This window comes from Puma concolor, chromosome A1, assembly GCF_028749965.1.
Source record: "Puma concolor isolate L17-30 chromosome A1, mPumCon1.1.hap2, whole genome shotgun sequence".
Taxonomy (NCBI): domain Eukaryota; kingdom Metazoa; phylum Chordata; class Mammalia; order Carnivora; family Felidae; genus Puma; species Puma concolor.
The window spans coordinates 97,371,565-97,395,158 of record NC_141667.1 but is presented as its reverse complement, the minus strand read 5'-3'; the positions used below and the strand labels follow the sequence as shown (position 1 = coordinate 97,395,158).

Sequence of the window (23,594 nt, the reverse complement as noted above, 5' to 3'; positions counted from 1 at the left end):
ATTGCTATATACTTCCCTCTTAATGCCCACCTTTGCTGCATCCAAGAGGTTTTGGGCTGTCATGTTTTCATTTTCATTGGCTTCCATGTACTTTTTAATTTGCACTTTAATTTATTGGGTAACCCATTCATTCTTTAGTAGGATGTTCTTTAATCTTCAAGTATTCGTGGTTTTCCCAAATTTTTTCTAGTGGTTAATTTCGAGTATCACAGCGTTGTGGTCTGAAAACATGTAAGGTATGATCTCGATTTTTTTGTACTTGTTGAGGCTGATTTGTGTACCAGTATGTGATCTATTCTGGAGAATGTTCCATGTGTACTCAAAAAATGTGTATTCTGCTTTAGGATGAGATGCTCTGAATATATCTCTTAAGTCCATCTGGTCTCATGTGTCATTCAAAGCCATTGTTTCTTTGTTGATTTTTTGCTTAGATGATATGTCCATTGTTGTAAGTGGAGTGTTGAAGTCCCCTATTGTTATTGTATTATTATCAATGAGTTTCTTTATTTTTATTTTATTAAAAAAAATTTTTTTTAATGTTTGTTATTGAGAGACAAAGAGACACAGAGCGTGAGCAGGGAAGGGGAGAGAGAGGGGGAGACACAGAATCTGTAGCAGGCTCCAGGTTCTCAGCTGTCAGCACAGAGCCCGACGCGGGGCTCGAACTCATGATCTGTAACATTATGACCCGAGCTGAAGTCAGTTGCCCAACGAACTGAGCCATCCAGGCGCCCCACAATGAGTTTCTTTATGTTTGTGATTAATTGATTTATATATTTGGGTGCTTCGGCGTTGGGGGCATAAATATTTACAATTATTAGATATTTTTGGTGGATAGGCCCCTTATGATATAATGCCCTTCTTAATCTCTTGTTACAGACTTTATTTAAAAATCTAGTTTGTCTGATGTAAATATGTCTATACCAGCTTTCTTTTGACAACCATTAGCATGATAGCTGGGTCTCTATGCACTTACTTTTAATCTACACGTCTAAAATGAGTCTCTTTTAAACAGCTTGTTTTGTTATCCATTTTGATACCCTGTGTCTCTTAAGTGGAGCATTTATTTAGTCCATTGACATTTAGGGTGAGTACTGAAAGATACGAATTTAGCACCATTGTGTTGCCTGTTGAGTTGGTGTTTCTGATGATGATCTCTGGTGCTTTCTAGTCTTTGTTGCTTTTGGTCTTTTTTGTTTTGTCTTTTTTCGACTCAAAGCGTCCCCCTTAAAATTTCTTCTAGAGCTGGTTTAGTGGTCACAAACTCCTTTAGTTTTCATTTGGGAAACTTTTGCTCTCTCTGTTTTGAATGACAGTCTTGCTGGATTAAGAATTCTTGGCTGCGTATTTTTCCGATTCAGCACGTTGAATACATCCTGCCACTCCTGTTTTTGTCCTGCCAAGTTTCTGTGGATAGGTCTGCTGTGAACCTGATTTGTCTTCTTTATAGTGTAAGGACTTTTTTTTCCCTTGCTGCTTTCAAAATTCTTTCTTTGTCTGTGTATTTTGAAAAGTTGACTATGATATGCCTTGTTGATTGTCATTTTTTGTTGAATCTAGTGGGAGTTCTATGTACTTCTTGGATTTTGACATCTGTGTCCTTCTCCAGATTAGGAAAGTTTTCCGGTATAATTTGCTCACATAAACCTTCTGCCCCTTTTTCTCTCTCTTCATCTTCTGGGACCCCTATGGTTCAGATGTTACTCCTTTTTAATGAGTCACTGAGTTCTCTAATTCTTACATTGTGCTATCAAAAGTTAATTTGGGAATGTTCCAAACTGGGAGGAGGAGCAGAGTGGCAAGGAGATTTGGGGAAATTAGTAAATAATATTGCCAGGGGTTGATAACTAACTACTGTGTATATTAACAATGAAAAACATTTTTTTAATTTATTTTTGAGCGAGAGAGAGCGAGCAAGTGGGAGATGGACAGAAAGAGCATGAGGCAGAAGATTCCAAGCAGGCTCTGTGCTGACCGCAGAGTGTGATTCAGGGCTCAAACTCACTAACTGCAAAATCAGGAAGGACCTGAGCCAAAATTGGACGCTTAACTGACTGAGCCATCCATGTGACTCCCCCAACTCCCATTTTTTTTTTTTTTTTTCATATAAAAACAGAGAAAGCTATGACATAGGTGGGGAAAAATTTTGTAAGGATATAAGCCTGGGTGGATAAATAGTATGGAGTCCCAGGAAATACAACAGGAATAATACTGAGAGCAGTATTGAAAAGCTGATTGAGGCCATGGTCTTGAGTAGTAACACATCTTGGGGCATGGAGATGAGTTATGAAAAGCTGAGAGCTTTTTTCAGAGAGTTTTTTTCAGTTATGAAAAACTGAGAGCAGTTTGAAAAGCTGATTGAGGCCATGGTCTTGAGTAGTAACACATCTTGGGGCATGGAGATGAGTTACGAAAAGCATTTAGTCCCTTTCGTTCCATCTGTGTTTCAATGATCCAGGGTTGTAAGATGATAAGAGAGGGAGTTAAAAGCAAATGTTTATAGGCTATTATAATCAGATTTCTTTATAATAAAACTTTCTTGTTCCACAGCTGTTGGATAAGCACAAGAATACAGAAAGCATGGTTGAGCTTCTGGACTTGTATCAAATGGAGGATGAAGCGTATAGCAGCCTTGCAGAAGCCACAACTGAACTATATCAGTATTTACTACAGCCGTTCCGAGACATGAGAGAACTTGCCATGCTACGGAGACAGCAGATAAAGGTATTTTTTTTTTTTTTTTTTTTTTTTTTTAACCTACACAGTAGCCTGCCTGTTTTTTGTTTTTTTTTTTTTTTTAAATTTTTTTTTTTCAACATTTATTTATTTTGGGGACAGAGAGAGACAGAGCATGAACGGGGGAGGGGCAGAGAGAGAGGGAGACACAGGATCAGAAACAAGCTCCAGGCTCCGAGCCATCAGCCCAGAGCCTGACGCGGGGCTCGAACTCACGGACCGCGAGATCGTGACCTGGCTGAAGTCGGACGCTTAACCGACTGCGCCACCCAGGCGCCCCAAGCCTGCCTGTTTTATAGTCTCAGCCTGGCTGGCTATCCATCTTAATTATAAGAGGAGCTTTTTAAAAGTGCTGATAGGTGGTCCTTTCTCCCCAGAGATTCTATTTTGCTAGATTGAGGTTCTATACAGCCTGAGCACCTCATTTTAAACAGTCTCCGAGGCAATTCTGTTAAGTACCCGGGGATGAGAAGAGTCTAGAAAGTAAAGTTGTAGATACATTGAGAAATCCCCATCTTCCCCATTTTCTTGTACTTTTCTTCTCCCTCTATTCCTCCTGTTTAATGCTTGGGGAACTGTGTAGCCTTAAGCTTCCTTACCAGAAGTTTTGGGAACAGTTTTTCTGGGAAGATGTTAGTTAGGTAGTTTAGTTAGTTACTTACTTACTTTTTACTTATTTTGAGAGAGAAGATGCTTGAACTCACGAGCCATGAGATCATGACCTGAGCCGAAGTCAGACGCTTAACCAACTGCACCACTTAGCGCCCCTAATTTCTTTAAAAAAAAAATTTTTTTTAAATATGTATTTATTTTGAGAGAGACAGAATGAGTGGGGGAGAGGGAGAGAGAGAATCCAAGCAGGCTCTGCACTGCCAGCATGGAGCCCGATGGTAGGGTTTGAACTCATGAACTGCGAGATCATTACCTGAGCCAAAACCAAGAATTGGATGCTTAACCCACTGAGCCACCTAGGGACCTCTGTTACCTGATTTCAAAGGTTAGTAAAAAGCTAGAGAATTCCAAATTTTAAAAAATTGTTTTTAAAAATTAAAAAGCTAGAGAATTCCAGACATTGTAGTATTGGCTTAGGATAGAAATGTAAATCAAATGAATAGACTAGAACCCAGAAATAGATGCATGGTTATATAGTAAGTTAGTTTTCCATCAGGTTAAGAAAGCAATTTGGGAGTAACCATTTCCAACAAATGGTTACTAGAAGAACTGTATACCCCTATATAGAAATCGATCTCAATCTTTATATCCTATACAAAAATTAATTTGAAAGCCATCTTAGACCTAAGCATAAAATCTCATGTTCTAAAACTTATATAAGAAAACAGAAGAAAGTTTTCACAATTTGGAGGAAGGAAAGGTAAAAGTTCATGTAGACGGGATGTAGAAACCTTGAACCATAAACTAAAAATTGATAGGTTGGAATTCACCAAAATTAAAGACTTCTAGTTTTTGAAAGATTGTTAAGAAAATGAAAAAACAAGCCACAGACTGGGAGAAATATTTAAAGAACACTTAAAGACAGCACCTGCATGGCTCAGTCAGTTAAGTGTCTGACTCTGATTTTGGCTCAGGGTCATGATCTCCCAGGTTCCTGAGTTCCATCTCCTCATCAGGCTCTCTACTGTAAGTGCAGAGCCTGCTTGGGAGTGTCTCTCTCCCCACCCTCCTATCCCTCCTCCACTTGTGCTGTGTTTCTCTCTCAAAATAAATAGACTTAAAGACTTGATTTACTTATCTAGTTACTTATTGAAAGCCATAATGAGATACACACCTATTAGAATAAATACAGTTAAAAATTCTGGGGTGTCTGGATGACTGAGTGATTTTGGCTCAGGTCATGGTCTCACAGTTCATGATATTGAGCCCCGTGTTGGGCTCTGCTGTCAGTACAGAGCCGGCTTGGAATTTTCTCTTGGCTCTATGTGCCCTACCCCCTGCAGGGGGCGGAGGGGGGCGCGCGCTTGCTCTCTCTCTCTCTCTCTCTCTCTCTCAATAAACATTTTATTTTATTTTATTTATTTTTTTTTTTCAACGTTTATTTATTTTTTGTGACAGAGAGAGACAGAGCATGAACGGGGGAGGGGCAGAGAGAGAGGGAGACAGAGAATCGGAAACAGGCTGCAGGCTCTGAGCCGTCAGCCCAGAGCCTGACGCGGGGCTTGAACTCCCGGACCGCGAGATCGTGACCTGGCTGAAGTCGGACGCTTCACCGACTGCGCCACCCAGGCGCCCCTCTCAATAAACATTTTAATAAGCTCTGGCACTTGAAAGGGCTGGTGAGAATGTAGAGTAACTGGAATTCTTAGATTGCTAGCACATTTTATATTGGTAAAATTACTTTGGAAAACAGTTTGGCTGTTTCTTCAAAAGTTAAATGTATACATACCTTACGACTCAGCTGTTCAAATCCTAGTTATTTATACAAGAGAAATGAAAACCTCTGTTCACAAAAAAGGCCTATACACTAATACTCATGCCACCTTCACAGCCTCTAAGGAACAAGTCCGGATAACCATCAACAGGTGAATGGATAAGCAAAATGTGGTATTTCCATATGAGAGAATAATACTCAGCAACGCAAAGGAATTAACTATCGATAGGCACAACAACATGGATAAACCTCACATCTTGCTAAGTCAAAGAAGCCAAATACAAAGGAGTATATACTTGTGTGAAGGGATGGATTGCAAAGGGGCGTGGGCAATCTTTTGGAGGTGATAGAAATGTTCTTTATCTCGATTGTGGTGGTTGTTTCTTGGGTGTACAGAGAATGCATAAAATAGTTGACAAAATGATAATGAACAAAAGACACAGTGTGAACTGTATGAATCTATTTACATGAAATTCTGGAGATGATAGTTCTGATCTACATCAACAGAAAGCTTAACATTTGTTGCCTGGGAGTGGAGCGGTGGAGATTGACTGAGAGGGAACAGGTATAACAGCATCCTTAGGGTGATTGATAGGTCTAAATTTTGATTGTAGTGTTTCCATGGATATTTAAACTTTTGAAAATTCATCAAAATTTATACTTGAAAATCGGGAACATTTTGTTATACGTAAATTATAACTTAAGGTGATTTTTTTCTTTTAAATAGAAAAATGAGCACCGTGTAAAAGTTGATGTAGAGGCACACAAACTGGAGTGATCAAAACTACCTGAAGATATAATGAAAGATTATATAGAGAACTTAACCCCTGAAGATTAAATAAGAATTCAGCAGGAAGGGGGTATATATATATATATATATATATATATATATATATATATATATATATATATATATATATATATATATATATATATGTATGCAGTGGAGATTGGAATAGAGATTATTCCAGATAAAGATAAAAACAGAAATGGTACAGTGAATTGGCATGTGTTTATGGTTTTAGTCGAAATGAATTATTGAGCAAATTACCAAGGCTTCACTACCACCTGGCATCATTGGTGGATGCCAGTAAATAGCGTGGCTGAGATTGAAACACGTGTGTTTGACTGCAAAGCTTGCTGTTTTAGTTACACCACAGGGTGTAAATTGTTTGCTATGTCGTGGGTCTAAGGGTTTGCAGGAAGTTAGAGGAAAGTTGGTCAGGAGCTAGAACACTAAAGGATCCTGTGGAGTTTGACCTTTGCTCTCTAGATTATTTATTAATATTTTTTAAATAAATATTTCTGAGAGCGTGCACAAACAGGAGAAGGGCAGAGAGAAGAGGACACAGGATCCAAATTGGCTCTGTGCTGACAGCAGAGATCTCGGTGTGAGACTTGAACTCACAAACCGTGAGATCACCACCTGAGCTGAAGTCACTTGCTTAACTTGACTGACCCACCCAGGTGCCCCCCTAGATTCTTTAGAAAGAAGGTAATTTCCACTGCTTTCATTGACTTACATATTAAAGTGTGATAGAAAAGTTAACTTGGCACCCTGAGTGTATAATGCGTTTATATGTTTTATGTTTAAAATTATAATAATGTATTAAATATACTGTAATATAGTTTTAGTTGTATTTACATAAATGGCAATTAATATAGATTTTTCAGTAATTCTCTTACGCCACAAAGCATCTAGAACATATTCATGAAGCATACTCTATAAATAGGATTTGGGGTGCCAGTGTGGCTCAGTTGGTTAAGCGTCCGACTTTGGTTCCGGTCATAATCTCACAGTTCAAGAGTGTGAGCCCCACATCGCGCTCTGTGCTGAAAGTGCAGTGCCTGCTTGGAATTCCCATTCTGTCTCTCTTCTCCTTTCTGCCCTTTCCTAGCTCTCTCCCTCTTTCTCTTTCAAAATGGATAAACTTAAAAACATTGGTTCTGAAAACTACAACCCCAGACTAGTTGCATCAGTATCACCTGGAACCTTGTTTACAAATACAGATTTCTGTCCTTAGGTCAGATCTCTACTGAAACTCCGCTGAGGGGCTCAGCAGTCTTTAACAAGCCTTCCAGGTGTTTATGATACGTACTGAAGTTTGAGAACCATAAGTTTAAAAGAACTTTAAACAGCTAAGGGAAGGAACACACTGAACTCAAAGTTAAAATCTCTCTGGGCCTTAGTTTTTCTGCATCTGCAGAGTGAGATTCAATCTAGATGATTCTATATAGATGTTTAAACCATGCATAATAATGAGTCAGGGTCAGTTACTGAGTTGGCCTATTGTCTTTGTGAGTTAGCTAAAAGCACTTCAAACACATTGGCCAACTTTTATTTTTATATAATTTTTAATGTTTATATTTGACAGCACCAGTGCACATGAGCAGGGGTGGGGGAGGGGCAGAGAGACACAGACTCTGAAGCAGGCTCCAGGCTCCTAGCTGTGAGCTGTCAGCACAGAGCCTGATGGCAGGGCTTGAACTCATGAGTAGTAAGATCATGACTTGAGCTAAAGTCAAATGCTCAACCAACTGAGCCACCCAGGTGCCCCTTGGCCAACTTACTTTTAATACTTGCTGAAAGTAAATAAACTAGGATCTTGAAGGCATCCTCCATGCTTCTCTCCCCTTTGTAGCCAGGCACTTTGTTTTGCCAGTTGTCTCCTATGTGTATCTTAAATGTGCTCTTCCTCCCTTTCCTTTCCCTCAGGACCAAGCAAATCTGTAGGTGTCTTCATGTAAAATAGATACACATTCCCCAGCCCATACTCTAGCAGACAAGTTAGAAGAGGGCCCTTTTCTGGGCATATGCAGCAGTATATGGCTTGGCAAAAAGATGCACTAAATTTGAGTCACCACTCTGTGCCCCCTTGACTGGGTGCTTTGCTCAGGGTTCAGTTTTTATACTATTGGACAGCTATATACTGTAAGCATGCCAGCTGTGAACTATATAGTGCCATCAATGTGCATTAGGGTACTTATCTCTTACCTGAGCTACTTTTTCTTTCTCTTCTTTGCTTTTAATTTTCTCACCTTAAAACTATCATTTCATAGGGGCGCCTGGGTGGCTCAGTCAGTTAAGCAGCCGACTTCGGCCCAGGTCATGATCTCGCGGTCTGTGAGTTCAAGCCCCGCGTCGGGCTCTGTGCTGACAGCTCAGAGCCTGGAGCCTGTTTCAGATTCTGTGTCTCCCTCTCTCTGACCCTCCCCCGTTCATGCTTTGTCTCTCTCTGTCTCAAAAATAAATAAACGCTAAAAAAAAAAAAAAAAAAAACTATCATTTCATGCTTGTCCCTGAGAATGTTACATTTAGTATTTACTTTGTATATAAAAATACGTGAGCAGATGCTTCCAAATCTAATCTCATTTAAAAAGTTTTTTTTTAATTAAAAAAAATTTTTTTTAGTGCTTTTTTATTTTTGAGAAAGAAAGAGAGGAAGAGCAGGGGAGGGGCAGAGAGAAATGGAACCATAGAATCTGAAGCAGGCTCCGAGCTGTCAGCTCGGAGCCTGATGTGGGGCTCGAGCCATGAACCATGAGATCATGCTCTGAGCTGAGGTCGGACCCTTAACCGACTGAGCCACCCAGGTTCCCCTCATTTTGTTAATCTTAGTCACATTCACATGATTCCTGGGCCTGGAAAATTTGTGTGAAAGGTACTACTGCATCAGTATTTATACAGGTTGATCTTGGCATCTGTTTCACCTGAGAATTGGAGATTTTGTTTTCTTTTCCCCCTCTTGTTGAGTCACTAATCCAGCAGTGGACAAGAATACCACTTAAGTTTCTCATATAAAACCCAGTATCCAAGGAAATGATGCCCTTCATAATAAGTAATTGATACCAAGAAATTTGTATTTATAAATTAGTCTCACTATAGCTACCTAAACTGACGCATACTTTTTTTCCATTTTAAAAACAGGCACTGTTTTCTTTCTAGCTCTGAAATTGAAAATAGAGAGGTCATTGTTTTTAGCACATGATTCAGCTGACCAATGCCGTACATTTTCAAACTTGCCAAGTTAGGAAAAGAACTTAGTATCCTGGCTTAATGTCTTCAGTACAATAAACTATAATAATACTTTTAAAAAGTCTGCAGCATTAACTACTGAGTTTCAGAAGTCCTTTAAACAGCATTAAAGAAGCATAGTGAACGTGTTTGTGTTGTGTATATTTGAATATACCTGTACAGTGAAGGTAAAGATAACAAAGTACAAGTTGTCTTCAAATAATTACCACCAGATTTTTAAATTTTTTTTCTCTTTAAAAAGCTGTAATGCAAATTTCCTCACTTCTGTATGGTATTTAGCAATGCAAGTGAAAAGGATTTCTGTTTAATCTGAGATTTTTAAAGTTTGAACACTGTTCTATTTATTAAATTTCTATCCCATAGCTGTGTCTTTAGGGGTTTGATTGTAAAAGTATGCCAGTTATTTCAGCAGAGGGAACTTAATATGAATAATTGTTAACTTGGTATAAAGTTGTTACCCAGATAGTTAAGAATATAACTCTAAAATATGAGAGCTAACAGTTGCAAAAACAGCCACTACTCGTGGCTTCGGCACACAGGAAAGAGATGGTAGTTTTAACTTTAGCACGGAGAATGGACTGTGTGGAGTTGAAGTCTGGGGTAGGCAGCATTGCTTGTCAAGTGCTCATGTGTCTGAGCTCAGTGGAGAGACCCATATTTCTAAGAATAGGGTAGGCTGGTGCTGGATGGCCTTAGGGGCCACAAAGTGAGGCTAGTTCTACTAAGGGTGAGAAACTATAAACTGGATTCTGTTAACTGCTTCAGGAAGTAATTGCAGATGCTGGAATGAAGATGTGAGTCAGTGGTGATACTCAGGGGAGTAGCAAACAAGAAAGTCAAGTGATACATGTAGGAAGAAGCATATGTCTTCTCCCTCCTTAAACCCTTTGTATTGACAAAGGCTTAAATGTGGGTTACAGAGCCCTAACCCCAGCATCAAAAGGCATAAGGATGAACTTGGGAACTGATAGACAAGAATTTACATTCATCTTCAAACTTTTAAGTTAGAAAAAAAAAAAAACCTAGTAACCTAGCAATGGCCTTAGGTACAATAAACCAAGTCCTTTAAAGGGCACAAAGTTTAATCATGTCTTTGAAAAGAATTTCTAGGGGAGCCTGGGTGGCTCAGTTGGTTAATCATCCAACTTCAGCTCAGGCCATGATCTCACAGGTTTGTGAGTTTGAGCCCCATGTCAGGCTCTGTGCTGACAGCTCAAATCCTGGAGCCTTTCGGATTCTGTGTTTCCCTCTCTCTCTACCCTCCCCTGATTGCGCTTGCTCTCTCTCCTTCAAAAATAAACATTAAAATAAACTAAAAAAAAAAAAAAAGAGAGAGAGAGAGAAAAGGACTTCCAACGTAATGTACTGAGTAAACATTAAAATTTGGCTGCAGTATTCAACATATTAAATCTCTATTCCAATCTTGTGAATGTAAATCTTAAGCCTTTTAATTTGAGTGTTTTAAAATCAGAGGTAATTGTAACAAAGCACAAACCTTGATGGTTTTGTTGGATATATAACAAGTCTTCTGGTTCCCCCCCTTAAGTTAATTATTTAAATTATTTTTGAGGGAGAGTGTGTGCCTCCATGCCAACGGGGGGGGGGGGGGCAGGGAGGGCAGAGAGAATCTCAAACAGACTCTGTGCTATCAGCTGTGAACCCAATGTAGGGCTTGATCCCATGAACTGTGAGATCATGACCTGAGCCAAAATCCAGAGTTGGGTGCTTAACCTACTGAGCTACCCAGGTGCCCCTTTTGGGGGCCTTTTATGTGAGCTAATGTCTAAATATACCACTTACTGCTAAGAATCCCACAGTGGTTTCCTTTAGCCTGTCAAACCACCTATAAACTCCTTTGCCTGACATTTAAATTTAAAGACCCCCTAATAGTGATCACAACTTCCTTCACTATTCTTATCTCCCATTATTTTTATCTATTTTACCTAAACTGCAACCATGCTGGACTGTCTGTGACCATACACTGAACTTAAACCGCCTCTAGGCTTCTGCTGAGATTAATTCTTGCCTCCATTAGGCCTTTTGGGTGGTTCTCTTTCTGTATATATATTCCATATGTATCTCTCAAAATCATACCCCTCTTTCAAAAAGCCCTCTGTAGTTTTGAACCTCAGTAAAGTATATCCTGATCTAAACAGCTAAATGAGTTCTCTCCCTCCAAACCTTTGATTTTTCTTAAAGGTCTTAAATACCTTTATTCTTTTTCAGAGACATCCTTCATCATTTTTAATACTTGGATAAAATTCTACTTATTTGTTAAGAATTTACTTATAATTCCCTTTAGAAATTTTGTTCCCAGACTCAGTACTGCACCCTGCACAGCTGGTGCTTGCCATGGTATCTTAGGTATACTTGATCATGATATTTTTTCATACTCTGTTGTAATTCTTTATTGCGGTTCCTCTGTCTTCAACTAGGCTGAATACATATTGCTGTCCCTAGTGTCTGGTACGATGCTGGCACTGGGAAAACAGCATGTCATCATTTTGAATGAATAATTGAATGTTAAGTGATTTTGTCTAAGGTCTCCCACTTAATAGCAGACCCAGGTCTGCTAATTTGAAGACAGATATCTACATCACAGATATCTTTGCTTACCCCACCCTCCAATTAGATTGTTCAGTTTCTTAGGAGGAGATTGTGTGCCTCACAGTATTTCCCCTGAAGCACCCAGTACAGTGGGTTCTTTATTCAAGTTAGATAATTGAATGAATCCAAATATTAGCCATAGTAAAGTCTAAAAAAAAAACAAAACAAAACAACCATATCCAGTAGTATCATATGTTTAACTTTAGCAGTATGTGATTGGAGATAGAGTAATTGTTTTCTGCCAGTTTAAAAAATCGAGTCCAGGTGAGTAGGGAATCCAGTATCAAGAATCTAAACTTTTGCTACTGAGTTAATTGTCTTTACTTGGCACTATTTTTGTAGTTCCAGAAATGGAGCTCACAAAATTCTGTTTTCCAACTATTAAGGAAGACATTTAGGTTCTGATCATATCTCCACTTCCCCTCCCTCCTACACACACTGGACAAAAGAGGTAAGTCTTAGAATTTTGCCTCTTGCTGGTCCTCATATATGAAAACAGGAGCTCATTGTTTGCTTGGCCAGAAGTAGGAAACCTCTGGGATACAAACCTTCAGCTTGTCTAGTTGGTATGGTTTTGAACCCAAGAAGAGATAAAGCATTTTTTTAGTTTATGATTGTAAAAGCAACACAGATACAATAAATATTTGGAAAGTAAAAATTCTAAACAGGAAGAAAAATAGTCACCCATAATCAGACAAAAGATATCAGTAATACATTCTACATATTTTCTCTTTTTTTTCTGGATTATTTTATGTAGTTGAAATTATGTCTGATTTGATTTGTCTTAATATTAAAACATTCATTTTCCTTTATTAAAAACTTCATAAGCATTTTTGTACATAATTGTGTTTTATAGGTGTATCATAAGTAACATTCTCTATTATTAGATATTTGGAACACATTTTTTATTTTGAACAGCACTGCAATTAACATTTTTGGTTATTATTCTTTGAAGACATTTTCTTAAATAGGTAAGAAAATGGTATTTTAAAAAATACTGTCCATGAGTATGGTATCATAAAACACTTCCCAGAAAAGTTTTTCATGAGCTTATAGTTCTACTAGCAGTATGTGAGTTTCTACCTGTTTCACCATGACCACACTAACCCTGGCTACTTTTTAAAAAATATTTACTTACTGAGTCTTTCTAAATCCTACTATCTAAAAGCAGCCAAGTTGTATCTTTTCTCCTCCCCTCTCCTGTACCAACCTATTTTCTGGATTCTTTCTTTACAGGGGAAAATTGAGGTGATCAAACAGGAATTCCTCCTCATCCTTCTACCAAATCCAAAACCCGCCTTCCTTTATGTCCATGGAGGAACTACCCCTACATTTACCAAGAGCAAATCACTACACCAGTACTTGGAATCCTGTCCTTTCCCATGTTCTATAATTAGCCCCATTTCCCCCCTGGTATCTTTGTTTTTCCTCTGCTGGATATTTCTTGTCACTACTCATCTGTGATCTCTCATTAGAGAAAACAAAAAGCAAAGGGTCTACCCTTAAGCTTTGTCTTCTTCTAGCACCACCCTTTTTTCTGTTTACTCAGACAAATCAGTCAAAGGAGTATTTATTTATACACACTTCTACATCTCTCTCCTCATCAAAAACAGGTGTAGAGTGAATTTTAATTTACTCATCCATTTGATTGCCTGGATTGTGCCTGGCATTGTGCTAGTGAAAAGCAAAAAAATAAAAAAAACCTAATCCCCCCCCCCCCCCCCCAAAATGTATTCTCTGCCCTCATGGAACTTTGAAAGGGGGAAGCAGTTAATATTTAAAGTTCACAGGAGGTGCCTGGGTGGCTCAGTCAGTCAAGCGCCCGACTTCGGCTCAGGTCATGATCTCGCAGATGTGAGTTCGAGCCTCGCCTTGGGCTCTGTGCTGACAGCTCAGAGGCTGGAGCTTTCTTTAGATTCTGTGTCTCCCTCTCTCTCCGACCCTCCCTGCCTTGTGCTGTGTCTCTCTTTCTCTCAAAGGTAAATAAACATTAAAAAAAATAATAAAAAACAATATTTAAAGCTCACGAAATCATATAAAGTATGATTATGGTAAATGCTATGAAAGAAAGAAAGTTAAATGTGTTGCACTGAAAAGGTTATAATGGGGGGAGTCAGGGAAGAGTTCATGAACTAGTAACTTTATGTCCAGAACTGAGATCTGAGGATGTGATGGGAGTTAATAGGCAAAGGATGTTTGTCTATACTTCAGAACCGATGTTGCTAAGTTCAGTGATCTTAATGTTGTTAGATCTGGGATACTAGTTGTCACCCTACTTGACCCCCAAGCGGTGCTGCACAAGGTTAATTTCTGTTATGTGAGTCCATACTTTTCCAGGTGTCCCCACTCCCTCTGGCTTGGTTTCTGTATGTTGTTCCCCAGTTTCACAATGTTGGAATTCCTTAGGGCTCCATCATGAGCCTTTTTTTTTCTGACATCATTAGATAACCTCATTCACTCTCATGGCTATAAATATCATCTGTCAAATTTATATTTCTAGCCATGACCTTTGCAAAATCAAACTTAACATATGTAAAATCAAATGCTTGATCTGCTCTCCTTTGAAACCAGCCAGTCCTCCATTGTTCACTTTTTGAGGAAGTGGCAGTTCCACATGAAAATTTTTTTCCCTAGTCATTCTTGATCCCTCCTTGTGGCTTGCCATTGTCCATTCATAACACTGCTAATACATTACTCAGTGTGTGCTGGGCTCTATATTATGTGCTCTTTCATATATTTCCGCCTCTATTCAAGAGTAAAACCAAATGTTAGCCTTCCTGTAGGTTAAATTTCCTGGTGATTAAAATTTTATTTTGGCTTTAGGCTATTCTTTTAATTTGTTTATTGCACCATTTAGAGAATATGGCTTGTATTATTCTACTTCTGAATTTTTTAAACAAATTTTTTGGTGGCTCATGATAGTTGATTAGTTTTTCAGAATTGTGCCAGGGGTGAGTTTATATCTTTGTCTGTTTTTTTCATCATCCTAGTAAGGTGTTGATTTTTCATTTAATTTTTTTAAGTTTATTTTGAAAGGGGGTGGTGCAGGGAGAGAAAGAGAGTCCCAAGCAGAATCCGCTCGGTCAGCACAGAGCCCACTGTGAGGCTGGAACCCACAAACTGTGAGATAGGACCTGAGCCAAAGTTGGACGCTTAACCAACGGAGCTACCGAGATGACCCTCACCGCCCCCCCCCCATTTAATTTTTTAAACTGTCTTTTTTCACTGTATGATAAAGCATGATGGAGAGCACTGTCACTTGTGTGATTTTACTTTAGTGCTCATCTGGTACCTCCCTGTCCATAATTCGATTTTCAACTCTTCTTTGTCTTTTTGTTTTAGTTGTAACTCTTGCAAGCAGTAGTGAATTTTTGTCTATTGCTTCTGACCAGAGATTGTTAGTAGATAGATGGACTGATTTTTTATTTATTATCAGTCTTAACAAGTTGAGTTTTGAATTATTTTATTTATTTATGTCAGTTATAAGTATTTTGGTGGCACAAATAATTCTTTAAAATTTTTTAGCATTTATTCACCTTTGAGAGAGAGAGAGAAAGAGAGAGAGACTATGAATGGGGCAGGGGCAGAGAGAGAGAGAGAGAGAGAGAGAGAGAGAGAGAGAGAGAGAGAGAGAGGCACCCACAGAATCCAAAGCAGGCTCCAGTCTCTGAGCTGTCATCACAGAGCCCGACACAGGGCTTGAACCCATGAACTGTGAGATCATGACCTGAGCTGAAGTTGGCCGCTTAACGGACTGAGCCACCCAGGCACCCCTAGAGGCACAAATAATTCTTAACCTGAAAATGCAACTATCATAAAGGAGGTAATACATTTCTTGTTATCTCAGCACCCAAAAATAACATCTTAACATTTGCTGTATGTCCTTTGCTTATATTTGGAGGAGGGGAAGGATGAAAAAGAAGATAAAGAGGAATGGGAAACAAATTTCTGTATTAAATATCTTTAGGGGCACCTGGGTGGGTCAGTCTGTTAAGCATCCGACTCTTGGTTTCAGCTCAGGTCATGATCTCGTGGTTTGTGGGTTCAAGCTCTGCACCAGGCTCTGTGGTGACAGTGCAGAGCCTGCTTGGGATTCTTTCTCTGCTCCTCCCCTGCTCTCACTCTCTCTCAAAATAAATAAACATTTAAAAAAATATGTCTTGGGGCGCCTGGGTGGCGCAGTCGGTTAAGCGTCCGACTTCAGCCAGGTCACGATCTCGCAGTCCGTGAGTTCGAGCCCCGCGTCAGGCTCTGGGCTGATGGCTCGGAGCCTGGAGCCTGTTTCCGATTCTGTGTCTCCCTCTCTCTCTGCCCCTCCCCCGTTCATGCTCTGTCTCTCTCTGTCCCAAAAATAAATAAAAACGTTGAAAAAAAAATAATTTAAAAAAATATGTCTTTAACATAATGGGTTAATTGTTTTGTAAATTAATAGCTTATACTCTAGAGCAAGAAAATACAAGCATTCTTTGTTTTGGCACCAGGCACAATGCCTGATGTCTAAATATTCAGTAAATGTTTAAGGAGTGAATAAAGAAATAGACTTCTTAATTTTTCTTTTTTTCCTCTAAAGATTTCTATGGAGAATGACTATCTGGGTCCCCGAAGAATTGAAAGTCTACAAAAAGAAGATGCTGATTGGCAGCGAAAAGCTCATATGGCTGTTTTGTCTATTCAGGATCTTACTGTCAAATATTTTGAAATAACAGCTAAAGCACAAAAAGGTGAGCTTCCTAGTAAAGTTATCCTTGTTAGATATTTTTGGAAAGGAGTGGTTTAAATATTTTATGTTTGCAGCAGGTTTGTAGAAAAGTGTATAAAGACCATTCATAGTCTTGCCATTGAAAAAGATTACTATCAAGAAATTAAGGTATATGTTTTCATTCTTTTTGGGGCATGTGTTTACATATACTCCACCTGAAAAAATAGTAATGGGGTATTATTATAGCATAATTCAATTTTGACTAACAAATTACAGACCCCACAGCTTAAAGGCAGAGTTCCCAACAAGACTGCCCCCATTGAAGATACAACTTGGAATTTTAGAGGATTCCCAGGTCATCTGCACTTCTCACCAATTGCTACAAATTTGGGGGTTCATACAGCCTTTTTAGGTTTGATAATTTGTTACAATGACTCACAGAACTCAGGAAAGCACAAACAATTACTATTTTAAAAGGATACAAATCAAGACAAGCCAAATGAAGAGATACATAGGGCAAGGTCTGTCAAGGTCCATTTCTTCCCGCTTCCTTCCACGGGACCACAGAAATCCTTCAATAGCTGTTTAAAACCCCTGCTATTTGCTGTTTTAATTTTTTACCTGACGTTAACACAGTTTAGCTTTTAGGTTATTCCTTCAGCAAATCCACACTTGCTTAAAAGGTTTATTTGAAGCAGTTTATTCCTTCAGAATGCCACTGTGCCAAAGGAGAATGCTTTCCTTGGTTTTTCAGAATCATTTGACATTGTCACTAACACACATACACAAAATAGTTTGCTAGGTGAAAAATAGTATTGTGTTTTTAAATTTTGCATTTCTTTGATTATTATTAAGTTGATCTTTTTTGTTTTCATGTAATAAATGGTATTTTCATATCCTTTATTTCCAATTAGTCATACATTTGCTTATTTAACTCTTTGTATACAAATTATATTTGTAAACACCACCAGCTTTTATTTTATTTATTTTATTTATAATTATTTTTAACATTCATTTATTTTTGAGAGACAGGGCATGAGTGGGGGATGGGCAGAAAGAGAGGGAGACACGTAATCTGAAGCAGGCTCTAGGCTCTGAACTGTCAGCACAGAGCCTGATGCGGGGCTGGAAACCACGAACTGTGAGATCATGACCTGAGCCAAAGTAGGATCTTTAACTGACTGAACCACCCAGGTGCCCCTATTTTATTTTTTTAATGTTTTTTAAATTTATTTTGAGAGAGAGATTGAGAGAGTACACATGAGTAGAGGAGAGTCAGAGAGAGAGGGAGAGAGAATTCCAAGCTGGCTCTGCGAAGGGCTCCATCTCACAAACCATGAGATCATGGCCTGAACCGAAATCAAGGCTTGGATGCTTAACTGACTGAGCCACCCAGGCACTCCAAAATCAATGTAATTCTATTAAGAACTGTAATATTGTAGAATTTGACAAGAGGATTTTAATATTAATGAGAAGAGTAAATGCTTTATTTTTATGTTAATATGATTGAAAGAAATCGTATAGTTTGTATATCTTGCCATTTTATTTACATCTTTTCTTCGGGAGAGTTTCATATATATTTTTTTTTAATTTAGATTCTACACAATTCTCAGTTCACTTCTGGGTGTTTTATTGAAAAATTTTTTTTAATGTTAATTTTTGAGAGAGCAAAAGGGAGAAGGGCAGAGAGAGAGAGAGAGAGAAGGGCACAGAATTTGAAGCAGACTCCAGGCTCTGAGTGAGACACAGGGCTCAAACTCAAAAACCGCAAGATCATGACCTGAGCCCAAGTCGGGTGTTCAACCAACTAAGCCACCCAGGCAGGTGCTCCTTGCCCAAAAAGATAATAAGGGAATATTGCCGACAACTCTGTGCATTCAAATCCAGCAAACCTGATTCAATGCAACAATTTCTTCTTCTTTTTTTTAATGTTCATTTATTTTTGAGAGACAGAGTGCCAGCAGGGGAGGGACAGAAAGAGAGGGAGACACAGAATCCGAAGCAGGCTCCAGACTCTGAGCTGTCAGCACAGAGCCCAACACAGGGCTTGAACCCACCAACTGTGAGATGCTTAACTGACTGAACCACACAGGACCCGCCCCCCACCGTCCAATGCAACAATTTTTTGTAGGAAGATAAAATTATCAATTCAAGATGAAATCAATAACCTGAATATCCCTATAACTATTAAAGAAATCGGATTTGTAATTAAAACTTTTAGAAAAAGAATTCTCTAGGCCTGAAGAGGTACACTGGCAAATTTTTACCACATTTGAATAGTAGGACCAGCTTCACACAATATCTTCCAAAAATACAGAAGAGGAAGGAATACTTCGAATTTATATGACTGAGATCAGCAATATCCTAAATCCTAAACTACATAAAGACAGTATTAAAAAACCCTACAGATCAGCATCCTGCACATATTGGCAAACTTAAAGTATTGTACAAATTTTTTAAGAAATTAACCTTTGTGACCAAGTAGGATTTTTCTTGATTCACTATTTGAACATCAATCAATGTAATCCACCAAATTGAAGGTTAAAGCTGTGGTTTTTAACTAGAGATAAATGTATCACAAAAGGACATTTAGCAGTCTCTGGAGACCTTTTTGGTTGTCATAGCTACACAGGGTGTTAACTAGTATCTAGCAGAGGCCATAGATTATGTTAAACATCCTATGTTATGCAGGATGGCCCAAAGAATTTTGTGGAACACAATGTCACAAGTGTTGAGGTTGAGAGGCTTTAGTCTTTTCAGAAAACTTGCATGGTCAGTCATATCAGTAGATGCCGAAAAAGCATTTGACAAAATAGAACATCCTGTATGTTGAAAACACTCAGCAAACTAGGAATAGAAAAGGAACTTCCATAACTCGATAAAAGGCATCTGCAAAAACCCTGTAGCCAACATCACATTTAATGAAGGGCCGAATTGTTTCCCCCATTTTAAAATAGGTACAAAGTCAAGGATGTTTACTCTTAACACCACCCCTGTTCAACATAATATAATATTAGTTGTAATATGGCAAGAAAAATAAAATTGTCCCCATTTTAGTTAATATTGTTTATGTCGAAAACTGTATGGAATCTATTTTTTAAAACTCTTTAAACAAGTGACTTTCTACCAAAACATGTACAGAATTTGAATGCTTACAATTACGTAACAGGTCTTTGATTTCTTTATCATAAGTAAATGGATAGACATGTTGTGTTCACATATTGGAATATCCAACATAGTAATGATCTCCGTTCTCCCCAAAGTGATGTATAGACACCTATAGTACCTATGGAAATACCAGCAGGACTTTTTCTTATAAACATAAACCAGCTAATTGTAATGTACATGAAAGGGCATAGAGGAACTAAAATACATAAAGCAGTTTAGGAAAAAAGAAAACCACAAGCAAAATCACATTACCTGACTTAACAAATTATAGAGCTACTGTGGTATGGTATTAATGGAAGAGATAGACATGTATATCAATGGAATAGAATGGAGAATAAGAAATAAATGCACAACACATGGACATTTACTCTTTGATAAAACAATTCAGTGGGAAACAATAAGTGGTATTGGAACACTTGGCCGTCCACTTGTAGAAACATGAACCTTGACCAAAACCTCACACCTTGTACAAAAATGAACTCAAAATAGATCTAAATGAAAACTGTGAAACTTCCAGAAGAAAACTAAGAGAAAAATCTTAGTAACCTAGAGAGTTAGGCAGAGTTTGTAGCAGTGGCACTACAAATACAAACTGTTAAAGTAATTGAGGAGTATGAACCATAAAAGAAAAAATTGATAAAATGGATTTCACCAAAGTTAGAAACTTTTACTCTGGCAGGTACTACCAAGAGAATGAAAAGATAGTGTTCGAGAGAAAATATTTGCAAATAACATTTGACAAAGGACTTGTATCCAGACTATATAAAGAACTCTTAAAACTAAACAATAAGAAAACAGTTCAGTTAATAACTGTGGAAAGGACTTGAACAGAGGATAAAGATGGCAAAGAAGCACTTAAAATATGTCCAAGACTATTAGTCATTAGTATAATGCAAATTAAAACCACAATGAGATACCAATACACACCTATTAGAATGTCTAAAATAAAAAATACAATACCAAAAGCAGAAAAGGATGCAGAGTAACAAGAACCCTTCCTTTATTGCTGGTGGTAATGCAAAATTGTACAGGCAATCTGCAAAGTGAATGCAGTTTCTTATATAAGTTAAAGATATGCTTACCATATAACCCAGCAGTCCCACTCCTGAGTATTTAACTTAGAGCATTAAGATAATTATAAAAACTAAAATTTTAATTTTACAAAATTAAGAGAACAATACATTAAAACGTTAATGGTAGTTCCTTTAAATGTTTAAAGATGTCATTTTCTACTGTAAACTATATGAAATAGTTGTATGTATACTATTTGGTTTAGAGTCTGCTTTCTAGATGCACTTTTTAATATTTAAAAAAAGTTTGCATTATGCTAAAAATATATAATCATTACAGAAAATTTAGAATATTAGAGGGGAACCCCCCCCCCCCACACACACATCTGTAATCCTACTACCTCTGCAGCCACTTTGTGTGCCTATCAGTTTTTTAATACATGGTTTGTTACATAATTGCAATGATTATATGTTCTCATATATGGCCTATAGTTTGTTGGTTCTGGTTCTTTACAGTTTTGATGATTGTTCTTTATACTGTGCTTCTCCAGTTTTAATCAGAACATTTTTTACATATGATTAACATCATTCTAGGATTTCAAATAATTCATCAGAGTCACTGTAGCCTTCTTTATACCTCAATTCTGGTGACTTTATCCTAGCAGGAAGCCCTTAAACCTAAACACATATTTGCTTGGACTTTTAATTTTCCTTTCATGTGTGTGTTTCCTTTCCCCTGTTAGAGAAACGAAGTGAAGATCTCTCTTCGGCTTTATGCTGCTGAGAGTAAAAGTCCTCCTTTGTTTCCAAAAAGAAAGTTAACTTTCTAATTTCTCTTTTTAGAGGAAGAGTAAAACAGCCCCTTCTTTTCTTTCTTATACAGAGCCACATGTAACCTAATTTTGATATATTCTTGCTTAGCTTTTTTTTAGTTTAGTTTTTTTTTTTACATTTGTTTATTTTTTTTTTATTTTTTATTTTTTTTAATTTTTTTTTCAACGTTTATTTATTTTTGGGACAGAGAGAGACAGAGCATGAACGGGCAAGGGGCAGAGAGAGAGGGAGACACAGAATCGGAAACAGGCTCCAGGCTCTGAGCCATCAGCCCAGAGCCCGACGCGGGGCTCGAACTCACGGACCGTGAGATCGTGACCTGGTTGAAGTCGGACGCTTAACCGACTGCGCCACCCAGGTGCCCCACATTTGTTTATTTTTGAGAGAGTGAGACAGTGCACGACTGGGGGAGGGGTAGAGAGAGAAGGAGACCGAATCCGAAGCAGGTTCCAGGCTCTGTGCTGTCATCACGGAGTCCGACGCAGGGCTCGAACCTGTGAACTGAGAGATCATGACCTGAGCTGAAGTCGGACGTTCAATTGACTGAGCCACCCAGGCGCCCCAAGCTTTTTGTTTAATGTTTATTTTTCTGAGAGACAGATAGTGCAGAAGTAGGGGAGGGGCAGAGGGAGAGGGAGACACAGAATCCGAAACAGGCTCCAGGCTCTGAGCTGTCTGCACAGAGCCTGATGGTGGGGCTTGAACTCATGAACGGTGAGATCATGACCTGAGCCAAAGTCGGATGCTTAACTGACTGAGCCACCCAGGCACCCCAATTTCTGCTCAGCTTTTAAAAACATCTTAAATTGGCTCATTTCTGACAAGTATACATGTTAGCACATTAAACTTTTTTTTCTTACAGATTTAACATGATACTTTGTGAATACCAGAACTTCATTGCCTTCAGAGCCTTTTTTTTTTTTTACATTGACTGATCTTCGTAGACCATTATAATAGAGTTGTTATTCTGATAATTTAAATGGTATCCTTAGCAAGAATCTTTATTCTTGCCATCATAGGGAGAGAAGAATCTGTTGTAGAGATATCCTATACTGTTCTAGGGGTATTGCAAACATCGTACACTCAACAATTTTCTTTATTACTGTCATATTTCTGAGCTGTTGGAGAATAATTCTAAATGAAGTGAGTTAACAGTGAGATGTAAGACTATGTTCTAGTCAAGGTATTAGAAGACTAAGTTATTGACTAGCTGTTGTGGTAGGTAAAACATGAGACTGAATTAGGACAGGGAGCTACCCCTCAGACTAAAGTAGAGAGGAAGTGATGGTGCCATGTGAAGTGGAAGAGACATTTAAGTAACTGTCATTCTCTCAATTCCCACAAAGGCTTTTAGACTTAGGTACGATATTTCCTTTTCTAACTCAATGGAATTGAACCCAAGAACAATTAAGTTTCTTGCCAAAAGTTATGTGTCAATTATAGGTAGAATTGGGAATTTAACTCAAAATTATTTCACTTCAAATCCTTTTTCCTCCCTACATTGTACTACTGTATTGATCTTATGGTTGCAGAAATTTAAAATTGCAGAATCATTTGTTCAGCCAACATGAATAGATTTTACTTGTTTGCCTAAAACTGAGATTCAGAGCAAAGTTATGCACTAAAAAATTAACCCTTTTGTGTTAGCACTCGAAGGCCACAGGAAAACAGAAATCAAAATAATTGATTTAACTATATTCAGAGGAGATTATAAGTCAGCAAAATTTCTTATCTAATAGGAATTCAAAAGATAGTTTTTAATTGTAAATTGATAAAGAGCAGTATTTTTTTTTTTTTATTGAAATAACCACCAGAAACAATTAAAAGCATTGGGCATTGAGACTAGGGGGTAGGGAAGAGCTGAGCCTGAGAAACTGCTCTTGTTAGTTATAACCCTGCCTGTACAGTTTTAAGTTTTACGTATGTACTTGTGTTACTGGAAAAAAATTTTTTTTAAGATTTCATAAAACTCTGAGGCAAAGATTACTGAGATACACTTCCTTGCACAAGATGGTTAGGACACAGTGGTAGTACAAAATTAATTATCATTTACCTCTGGGCATATAAAAGATACTACTAATCAGTGTGTACTGACTTAAAGATGATGTTCAGTACTAA

At 38.0% G+C, this 23,594-nt stretch overlaps 1 protein-coding gene across 1 annotated transcript in view; it reads left to right on the top strand.

Moving 5' to 3' along the window:
• JMY (junction mediating and regulatory protein, p53 cofactor) overlaps positions 1 to 23,594 on the top strand; it is a 101,312-nt gene that overhangs the window by 37,643 nt on the left and 40,075 nt on the right. Inside the window, exons 2-3 of the mRNA XM_086698055.1 lie at positions 2,551 to 2,724; positions 16,336 to 16,486. Coding sequence (XP_086554181.1) covers positions 2,551 to 2,724; positions 16,336 to 16,486 — 325 coding nt within the window. The remainder of the gene's footprint in view (positions 1 to 2,550; positions 2,725 to 16,335; positions 16,487 to 23,594) is intronic.